This window comes from Ornithodoros turicata, chromosome 3 (assembly GCF_037126465.1).
Source record: "Ornithodoros turicata isolate Travis chromosome 3, ASM3712646v1, whole genome shotgun sequence".
NCBI lineage: Eukaryota > Metazoa > Arthropoda > Arachnida > Ixodida > Argasidae > Ornithodoros > Ornithodoros turicata.
This window is the reverse complement of record NC_088203.1, coordinates 9,697,633-9,708,873: the sequence shown is the minus strand read 5'-3', so window position 1 is coordinate 9,708,873 and position 11,241 is coordinate 9,697,633. Positions and strand designations below refer to the sequence as shown.

The following is an 11,241-nucleotide window of genomic DNA, read 5'->3' as shown; positions in this document are numbered from 1 at the left end:
CACAAATTTACGTAACAACGTGACGCCTCCTGTAACAACCTGGAATGGAACGCCTGGAGGCTTGTCGCAGGATGCACCATCCTGACATGTCACTCGGCAATCACGTGCTTTTGTTCCCTGCGAAGTCGACTCAGGAAACTCGATCCTGCCACTACGATAGTCGTGGCGCTGACGTGACAAGCAGTTCCATCGCTACCACCGCCACGTGCAAAAAAGGAAGAAGGAGAAACGTTCAGAACGCCCGTGCAGGTCTGGCAACACAGCATTATCGCTTGCCTTCCCGGTACAACGGTGCCTCCTAAGCCACTGTGCGGAACATGGAGCGTCCAGCTCTGGGACAATTTGGGACAGGAGGCGACATTCCACCGCAGTACGGAGAGGTGGAGCAAAGCGAGTAAGTGATTATCCTGTTTTTGTTTCCTTGAAGCATGGAATCGGGCAACGGGAGAAGCAGGTGTGCGCAGTCATATAGTGGGGCTGTATTACAGCAATGAGACTCCACCCAGAGGGTGCCGAGATGGAGGCAGTTTTAGCCGGTTTAGATCGAGCGAAGTTGGGTCAGGTGAGGTTTAGGTTACGTTCGTCCAGTGCCTTTGGGGGTCAAAGGGACGGAACCCCCTCCCCCGCGCATGTTCTATGCGGTGCCACCGTGTCGCTGTCAAATGTTCACGTAACGAGCGGGGTACGTTATTTTCGCACATCACTCGTAATTGCACATTTCGGTCTATCCGACGAATATTTCGTGGGGTATTCGTGCCTCTTCTGACTTCATGCTTAATTACGTCACGAAAGAAATGCAACTCTTGTAAGCTATGAGAACAGCGTCACATGACACTGATCAACGATGATAGTCTCCCTAAAGTTCCTACTAGGAACCTGCACGAACGTTGAAGATATTCTCAGTGCTGTCCTCTGGCAATGTCCTACTGCCAATGCCACTTAAGAACGAAGAGAGATCGAATCCGCCAACTACATACGCCGTTGGAGACAAGAAGGCACAATAGCGCGCCAGAAGAAATACTGCAGCACCACCACGCGGCGTCACGTAGTGTCACGTGACCAGTCTTAACAACCCCTATTAGGGTATACTCGTGACGTCAAACGAACGCGTTTGACCGCCATGGTGGTGGTCACCCTTTCGGCGCTGCTGCTGAGGTTATCTAGCGTTTGTCCGAAAACGGAGCCTAGAATGTGGTGTTTTGACATCTGATCGCGTTCATTCCCTTTTATCCCGAAGACACTCTGTCATTGTCTTTCTCGGGTTTTCTCTTACGAAAGCTACGGTAGCCGCATCGAAAAATCACCTTGTTCGTCATCTCTCAATGCAGGATGGTAGCCAGAAAATATCTCGGGGAGGGGGGGACGGGGCCTTTACATCTTTACATGGAGGAGGATTCCACCTTGTTTACCTCTCCCAAAAGTAACATAGGTTAAACAATATCGGTGTGTTGTTCAAGTGCGTGTCTGATTCTGTCACTGCTACCTCCGTACTCTTGGAGGAGAGTACTGATGTATATGACAGAAAAAAGTCGTTTCGACGGCACTAGAATAAGTTTCCGACAAGTATCCGTAATTTCTTCAGTTCCATGTTCCCGTAAGAGCACTGAAACGTTGCCGAGGTACTTTTCAGTGCTTTCAGTGCAGTGTGCTTCTTCTTGAATGTCTCAAAGTACACACTACATCGACGCTAAAAGCACAATGCTAATAGTAATTCGGGGCTTTATGTCGCAAGACATCGTTAACAGCGATCGCGGTTCGTGGTCGCGGTCGCAGCGACCGTAGAACAGCGACCGCAGACAAGCGATCGGTAACACAATGCGAAGTGCCGAATATTGACGACCGACCGACGGATGATGACGTCCGAATGTACGAACACAAAAGATCGTTGGCACCGCTAGTTGTATAGCAAGAAACGAGCACAACAGAGAAGCCGCACGTGATGTTGGAAACCCAGCAGACACTTTTGAAATTATGTCAGCAAAATGACGTTGACAGGTTGCGCGAGAAAAGCTTGCTATTAAAAACAGGTTCGCGGCAATTTCATGTCTGGAGACACTTTTAGCGAAATTAGAAGCGACATCTGGCGACTTTTCTAGGCTTCTCTAGCGTGTTTCCTGCTAGCTGCTTCGGTAGCACTGTGCCAGAGTCCGTTCGCGGTTCGACTGGACGAGACATGTCGATTTCTGCTCTCCATGTGAACCGGCATATGTCGACACAGCGGAAACAACGTCGCTACGATGAGGTGGTTCAGACGTTCAGACGACATCTGTCGACCGAAACCGCTCATGTAACTCGTTGTCACTTGTTGATTGTCACGTAAACTCTCCCCATCCGATCATGACGATTAGTCTCCTGGTGTTTCCAGTCGATATAACAATCCACGTAAATACTGAACTTCAACAGCCTTGGCAAGGCATTGAGCATAAGCCTTTATGCGAAAGGACTCTGTTTTGCATGTATAGTAGCAGGCCGTGGAAGAAGGCAGCTCATCACTAAAGATGAGTGCGATGCAGGTATACCCGCGGATACTACCCACCAGTATCTGCGCTGGTTTGTTTTTCGTGGGCTGCGGGTAAGGTGCACTACCTCCGCGGATTACGCTGGTATTCCCGTAATACCCGCAGGCACAAAACCAGCCGGTCGGCTTTTGGCGTACAGCCCGATTTACTGCGAACCCAAATATCCAAAATGTGCCTTTCCATATCCAGTCCTTCCGTGGTGTGCGAGATGATGACAGCTTTGCCATTTACTGGCATCACGTTCAATGCTTACGCTTTGAAAGAGGGGGGGGGGGGGGGGTGGAGGGCGACAGTTCAGCTGATTGTGAGACCCGGAGAGCGCGGTTCGGGGGAGGTTTGTAGTGGGGGTAGTGTGTAGGGTATCGCCTGCGACGATGAAACTCCACATCCATAATTTCAAAATAAAGTTGTTGTCATTGTCATTCTGTGGCCACATAAGGCCAATTTTGGCTATCTTCGACACGACGACTGGTACGCTTCGCGTTAGTAAGCTGAAAACTAGATCAAATGGCTCGCTAACGTGTGCCCAGCATCAACATATCATTTCGTGTTGTGACGATCATGCAGCATAACCGAAACATTCGTAGGCACTGGGCTGCAGTGCGGGTGCACCTGTGGCAGACTTGTACATATTTGTATTTCAAGTACAATTTGCGGTATTTTGGTACTCTACTCAACTTTTGTTTTGTGTATTTGTACTCTATTTAAAATACATTTTATTGTATTTTCCACTCAATGCTGTAATTACATATTTTGTATCTCCCTCTTAAACTTTCTGTGTCTCGTCCTTTTTGTGTTTAGATCACTAGATTTGTTTCACTTGTGTGGATCACTCCTATCACACAGCGGCGGCTTGCGTAGTGCGCGGGCTTTAGGTGATTCATGTGACATTGCGGCGACTTGCCGCATTCACCAGTGACTTTTTGCGTTCAAGGATAAAAAGTAGCCTAATTGTATTTCAAGTGTGTTTATACCCTATCGTAATTACATTCTAACGTTAGTATTTATTATATTATCTTAAATACATTTTTGAGTATGCGGGTACCCGTCGGAATGTGTGGGCGCAGGAGCTGATTGCACCAATGACATTGCTACGCTGCGAGTGCGGTTGCGGATACGAATTTCCATACCCGCACTCACCTCTACTCATAACAGCAACCAAACTGCTGCCATTTTGGAGGGTTTCCGCTCATCAGTCTTGGGGATTTTCTTGGAATCACTATAGGAGAATCACCTAATCATCACAGCCACGGGATCATATGACCCACTGAGGCCGCTACTTACGTTAACAAAGTCATTTCCATCGCGTGTTTTATAATGACTCTTGAATTGACTATTTGCAGACGAGGCCCCCCACCAATGGAACCAGAGGCGCGCGGCAGAGACAGAGATAAGAAGAAAGCAGACGCCATGATGCACACCGTCATTGTCATGCTCGTCCTGTTCGGGTGCCTCTGCGCAGCAGTACTGGCCAACTTTCTAATATCAAGCCTGCTCTTTCAAAGAAAACAGTGCCCTACGGAAACAACCCAGGCACCGGGCACGTGCCCAACAGCTACAACCACGACTAGCAGCTCAACATCAGCTACAAGTGCGACGACCACAACCACCAACACAACTGTGGGAACTACCACGGCACCTTTCCTAGTTCCGAAGTACGACTTCCTCTGCCAGTCCTCTGAGTGCATCCGGCAGATCTACATGAATGCTATCAATCCCAATGTGTCTCCCTGCGAAGACTTTTTCACCTACGCTTGTTCCGGTTTTTTTAACTCCTCTCAAAAAGTGAGCTCAGTGACCCTGCACCGCAAGGACAACGTAGCCCAATACATCATGGAGGAAGCCAGAAAAGCCACAAGGCCACCCCCGAATCTGCGCTCCCCGAATGCATATGAGAAAGCTGCGTTTCTATTTCAGCAATGCGAGCAAAGAGAGAATAATTGGCAGAAGGAACTGCGAGCAACTGTGAGTTATCTTGATGTTTACGGATTGACGTCTGCAAACGGATCCTTCGATCCCATCGATGTAGCCATACGGATGTCGCTGCACGGCGTTCACGTGCTCTTCCAACTGCGAAAGTCGTTCAAAAGATGGTCCAGTACGTCAGATGGAGCGGAATACGAAATGGTTGCTTCGCCCGACATTATAGATCTTGTGAGTTACACAATTTCTAAACCGATAAACTCACCGCAACCTGTCCGTGGATTCGAGGAACAAGCACACCTACCACTTTCATTGGAACAGATCGCTAGTAGCGCGGACTTTCAGTCTAATTTCATTGTCAACTTTGTCATGCATCCTTTCTTGACGGTGTCTTTCGGCGACGCATATAAAACAACGCCAGAAAAACTTTGGTTTGGTTCTCCGGACTTGAACACCCCGTCGCCAGCATGGGTCGGATCATTCAGGAAATACGTACCAAAAACATTTATGAGAACGCCACTCGTCATACCTAAAGGATCCGCTGAGCTCTTCCATCGTTTCAGTGAGCTGAACGAGACGGAGGCAAAAGAATTCGTGTTGAAGTACGCGAAACTTCTACTGATCTATACGAGTAACTTACATAGCGCCGAATTAAAAGGCACCCGCTGGACCTGTTACAACATTACGATGTCCCTGATGCCTTATGCGTTTGTCTGGCCTGTCCTTGAGAAGATCGACTCTGACCCCTTCGCCGGTTTCGCGTTCGGTGTCACAGACGCCGTAAGAGCTGCGTCAGACACACTCCAACATATCGACGCATTCCATAACATCTCGTGGTTCCAGACGCGAGATTTTCAGATCCTCAACGTCAACCGAACAGCAGCAGAAAGTTACTACTATGCCTTCAACGATTTAGGGCTCCCCACTTTCATGGATGCGTACATGCTTGTCTCCGGAATCGTTATGGCTTCCCTTATTGTCTCGGCTGGGGCGCAGAACCCTCACGACGCCGATCTTACATCTGCGGCCGTGACGTTTCGCACGCGACGAGCGTGTTCCCTGGATGTCCCGCTTTTTGCTACTCTCTCTCCATTCTTCAGCAACCAGGCCGCTCCAGAAGTAAACTATGGTTCGCTGGGAGCATCCATCGCGTCAGCTCTACTCCTGGGAGACGCCGAGTTCGGCCAATCCCCTTTTTTCACACAAACAGTTTTGAATGACCTTCGTTACACGTCCAGAGCGCACTGCCCGAACCACGCCACGTGGAAGCCATACAATGTCTCTGAATCAGCCAAGAACCTGACTGTTCTGGGTGGCGACGTCGTGTGGCCGTACTACGACGCGCTCTACGAGAAGCTGTACGCGGCGGACCTCCTCGGGATAGGCGCAGCGTACAGAGAGTACAAGAAGTATTTGACGGGTTCGATAGCCGATAAGGACGTCGACGGAGATAAACTATTCTTCCTGAGCACTTGCTATAGGTGGTGCAACTCCGGAGGTCCGACCGATTTCGAATTGGAAGGAGACTTGTCACCCCATTTGCGTTGCAACGAGCCTCTCAAAGATATTCCTGAGTTCGCAGCCGCATTTTCCTGTCCTCCATACAGTCCCATGAACCCATGGTCAAGATGCGTTGGGATATGATTGTTTCAAGCATTAAATATCTGTTTTCCGTACGGTAAAGCGCTAAAATGATGCGCCTGTTCTGAAGCTCAAGTACGAAAGGTATCTGGAGATAATAAATGAGCATAAATGGGTATTTCTGAAGCAACATAGACCTACAAAGTATCACCGCAAAGTGCAGGGTTCCTCCGGCGGGCAGGAACGAAAGTTCTCCGTCCCGTTATACACGCCACACACGTATATCTCCACACACGTCCCACAATACGTCCCGTTATTCTCGACATCTGCGGAGAGTATTACAAACAGGTGCACGAGTCTCGATGACATCGTATTACCCCCAGTATGGCACTGTATCGTACCGCAAGCACAGACGTTTGGGCGTCCCAGGTGGGGCTGGTTAACGCTGCAGTATATGATTATGCCGTATGGATTGAGCCTAATCTAATGAAAAACCTCCCTATGCAGCCGCGGACAGGGATTTGACCGGTTGACAGCCGAATAAGGCAGGGGTAGAAGTCTGTGGTGTCTGATACGGGCTTGGTCTGGGTCCGTGCCACAGGAACGAGTAGTCTCGTCCAAAGCCCCCTTCGAAACTGAGCACCAGGGGTGTGTCGTACCGTATAGCCTTGACAAAACCACCCTACGGGAGGGAAGAAATTACAGCAGAAATCGCTGTGCAGATTGCCGTTTTGAGCTCATCGCGGGGATTCGACGACGGACAACGATTGGAGTAGCTTACTTGCTGTAGCTGCTAGTAGCTGTTTCCGTTCGCATTATGGTAATTTACGGTGATTGGCTAGATGCAAATCGAGGTAATTTGTAATAAATTATCGAATACATAATCGAACCATTGATAGTATATGTTTGCGAAACTTGCTCGCGAAGTCTCCCACGACGGTCATTCGCATGTTATGCAGATTCAGGTTTTCTACGACGGCGTTGTTGGCAGGGTAAATGAAGAGTTTGGTTAGAAGGAATCTCTTGGTCTTAGAGGATGCCGTTGTATTGTATACCGGCACCACGAGGCTGGAGGCGTCCTTGTAGTCCACTTCTACGACGAGAATAGGTGAGGTAACTTCGCCTGTCATTCTGGCGTTGATCGTTGTACAGAATGAAGGCTGTACTGAGAGATACTGGCTTGTTTTACGTAGTGGGTGGTTTTCCATGACAATAGCCGGTTCCCAGAGCACACCGCTCCTTTCCCAGTACCACCATAACATAGGGCTGGTGCGGCAGGCGTCGTGGAAAGGGAGTGATATTTGGGAAAGGTGTGGTCAGTTCACTGGGGGTAGCAGCTCGGTGCATCCACGGGAAAGGGAAGAGAAGGGTTAAAGGGAAAGGGGAAACGCGTTTATTGCGCATCTGGGTGTTGGGGGGCGCTGTGCGCTGGGAATCTGGTTGCGCCGATGCGGGTGGACGGTGCTTTATTCATTTTTTTTATCCGTGTTAGCGCCGCGAAGCAACTGACTATGAGCGGCGTACAGATGTGGACAGGTGGAGAGAGGCCAGCAGGAACGAGTGGAGGACAGGGGTGTTAGTTTTGTCATTGGGAACGAGGGTAGTAGCGTCAAGACTATCGCAGGGAGGAGGAATCATGCGTCCTTGGCCGACTTTGCCGATATATGTCTTAAAGCCCACATCCTATTATAGAAAAGCCCATAGGCCAACCACCCAAACGGCACAGCCTGCGCTCGTGATCGATTCTGGGTCCCTGTCTCCGCGTGCAATGCCATATCATCGTAATCACTACGCCGCGCTTGAGTACGTGACCCCCATGCGGCAGCCAATGAGTGCGGGGCTTACGCTGCGACATAATCAGCCTCAAGAAAGCTCCGATGGTTCGCTCATAAATGCCCTGTATATCCGCGCGCTTAGCATCGCCGGCAACGCCGCTATGCCGACACCGTTTTGGGGTGCGTCATATTTTTTTATTTATTTTTTTCGTCCTCCACTCGATGTTTTCGGTAAAGCGAAACTGTGAAAGGCGCTGGTCACACACGTGGGTTACACGACTGCTTCGCTTCTATGCTGTGAAAAACAAGTCGGGAAAGATCAGTAGTTGCGTTTTTCCGCTGTCCGCTCGACGACAGGAAAGTCAGTTCCTGTCCCCTTCTGCCGTATAACGCCACACCCGTGGTATATATTTCACCAATCATTACACACATGCATTTAGTTTTTGTGCGAAAACAAAGTGAGTGCGAGAAAGAAGCATCGTGAACCGCAGACTGCGCACGAAAGCGCTAGGCACTTCACAGTTAGCAGACAGTGACATGTGCGTTCAGAGAACAGATGTTCCAAGTTATGGTGTGATGATGAAATGCTTGGTGAGCCGACTTGGCAGGGAACTGCGCCAACATTCGTCCTCGTATCCACCCCCCCCCCCCCTTCATCCTCCTCCTCCGCCGGTCCGAGGAAAACCTGAGGAAAACCTAGGAAAACACTCAGTGTACAGCCAACGCCCGGACAGATACGAACACGGTACTTCGCAGTGGTTGCAGGGTTATCCCACATGAGCGAGCCAATCCCTTGGCTTGACCACCTCATTTTTGCTTTTCTTTTTGTTTTTGTTTCTTTTTCTTGTTGGCACTGTCGGGAGGGCAACGTTCAAAAGATATTCTCGTCTAATTGGGCGGCATTTTTACGTTAGGTGGCACTAAATGTCTGCTGATAGCACAGAGGGACATCAAACTTGGCAGACGTGGTGCCGGTCACTTGGTGAACACGTGAAAAAATATTTCTCAATTATACGAGAGAAAACTGACACATGACTTGGGAAGTGTTGATTGCATTACTAGCTGAAAAATGAAAAATCAATGCGGCCATCGTGATGCGAGCATTCTGGCAACGATACAACGATGATGAACGTGTCCACTTGAACAAACAAAAGTTAGACGTGTACTTTCAGAATAACTACGTAACATAAGACATTCCAGAATAACATAGAACACACACGATATTTACGCTAGTTATATAGGCAGCAACGAAATTATAGATCCTAAGTCACAAAATGAGTGACCATATATTGCTTACAGTCTAATCTATTGCTGTTTTTTTATGATTTCTTATTTGTTTTGAGTGATTTGAGCAATCTGGTGACAAGATTGCCTGCTCGGACTTGTCGCGCTTAGTGTGCACTTAACATGTGTTGGCAGAATTGTATCACGCTGCAGTTTTCTGTTTGGGCGCCGAGAACTGTGTCGTGCGGATGTTCTCGAGCAGAATCCGCACATTGCATCACATATGAAGGCACTGCACGTGTAAGAGGGTGTTTGGCGTTGATATTTCCTTGTGATTCATGACGAAAACAACGTACGTATTCCAAGTAAATCGCATTTTCATCCCAATATGACTGTATTTACTATAAGTAACCGAAACGAAACCGAAACGAGAATCCACCCCAAGAGGCATCACAGCGGCGTCGCTAGTGAGGGTACCGAGTTTTTCGCAGAGCCAGCTAGCGAGCGATAGGCAAACTACTCCTTAGTTCAGCGACGTCCGGTGTGTATATTTTTGCGTAGTTTTCCAGCGAATAGGAGACGTTGAGAAGCGCTCGAGAGCCAAAAATTACTAAATACACTACATTTTAGTTATACTAAATTTATAGTTTACTAAATTATTATACTAAAATTTAGGAAGGGAGTTGCCTCAGGACAGGAGACGCCGATATTTCGAACAGAGACTGTCCTCCTTCTGGGCACCGTCCTCATCATCGACAGGGTAGTTAAAGGGTTAGGTATGGCGTGTTAAAGGTTCATGCGAATTGTGGGTCAACAGCCTGGAGGGAAGAAAGGGTCCGTACGGGGGACGTCGGTGGAAATGGGCATTTGGAGGAAATGGGGCCTACCCTCTGTTCGGATCACTTCTTCAACGCGACCTCATTTATACATTTCCTTGGCAAGCTTCACAACTGAGCTTCGACGGGTAGAAATGACATGACTTGTACACACCGAGTATGATGTCATTTCTACCCACCCAAACTCAGGCTTCTTTAATATGGATTTTGTACGTCAGCTCTCATTTTAATGTCCATCATATCTGTTACATCTGGAGGGAGAATTATTAAGCACGGGAACAAAAGAAGCTGTAAAAGTCAGCGGACCCCGTACATTACGCTACAGAAAGGACATTTCGCGCACCGGATGAGCAGCAGCCAGGGACTGCACGTGACTGCGAGGGTCACGTGACCCTCTCTGGTCAGTTGCCTCACTTGTGCTGCGAGGGTGTCCGCCTTGCCATGAGCGGTTGACTCGGCATTACCCTCAGCCTTTTCTTCTTCTTCTTTTTTTTTTTTTTTTTTTTCATCGCGACGTTTGCGGCGATTATTGGGTTTGCGGCGATTATGTAAAGGTGTATGTTGGCCGATATCACACGGACGGATGCTGTTATCTCATTGATACATGCAAAGGTGAAGAGTAAATCCAATAAAATTGCCGCTAGACTCCGCGCATCCTGATTTGTTTTATCACGATTCTCAAAATGCCCCACCGAGCGAACGCGACCTCCGTCGCTTGTATCAACGAGATAAAGGCATCGCATCCGTGCGATATCGGCATACGCCTTTACATAACCGCCGCAAACACAAACAAACATTACGATGCGACAGCTGAGGGCAATGCCGAGTCAACAGCTCATGGCAAGGCGGACACCCCCGTAGCACAAGTGGGACAGTCGAAACACTCTTTCCCTTTATTTCTCGTAAGCGCCACTAGGGTGGCCCTCTTCCCGCTCTGCCGTTCGAGTTAACTCTGTTTCGAGCTGTTCATTGGATTTCCGCACACTTTGGAACCCTTCCTTCTAACCCTTCTCTCCCTGAAACACGGGGGAAGCGTGTTCTTGCAAGTATCCCGCTTTCGGTGGTTCTGGGCGCTTGGATGAAAAGAGCATTTGGGGGATGTGAGTCACTGCCACCCGCAAGCCCAGATCAACCGAAAGCATAGAACCTCCGAACATTTTTTCGGTGGAAATGAGCGTTTGGCTGATTTGGGACGTCGGTGGAAATGGGATTTGGAGGAAATATCCTCCAAACTCGAAAAGCGTTTAAGCGAAAGCGTTTAAAAATAAGACATCGATAAATCCAAAGCTAAAAATGCACTTTTAAATCTAAATCACGAAAAGATGCATGGTGTCGAGTTCCTGCGTGGCGAAGTAGTCGTCGCAACAATACTGTGGTGGCGCT

At 48.7% G+C, this 11,241-nt stretch overlaps 1 protein-coding gene across 1 annotated transcript; it reads left to right on the top strand.

The window, feature by feature from the left end:
• The first annotated feature begins 239 nt into the window (after positions 1-239).
• Positions 240-6,201, top strand: LOC135389868 (uncharacterized). Its single transcript, XM_064619900.1, has 2 exons — positions 240-394; positions 3,863-6,201. Exons 1-2 carry the CDS (start codon positions 318-320, stop codon positions 6,084-6,086), a joined length of 2,301 nt encoding a protein of 766 aa, XP_064475970.1. The 5' UTR covers positions 240-317; the 3' UTR covers positions 6,087-6,201.
• The last annotated feature ends 5,040 nt before the right edge of the window (positions 6,202-11,241 follow it).

What these genes read in the sequence shown, in the direction of transcription:
- LOC135389868 (XM_064619900.1), top strand. Translation starts at nt 318, where the DNA reads ATGGAGCGTCCAGCTCTGGGACAATTTGGGACAGGAGGCGACATTCCA. An exon ending in GGAGAGGTGGAGCAAAGCGA is followed by an intron (nt 395 to 3,862) that starts GTAAGTGATTAT and finishes GACTATTTGCAG; the next exon opens with ACGAGGCCCCCCACCAATGG.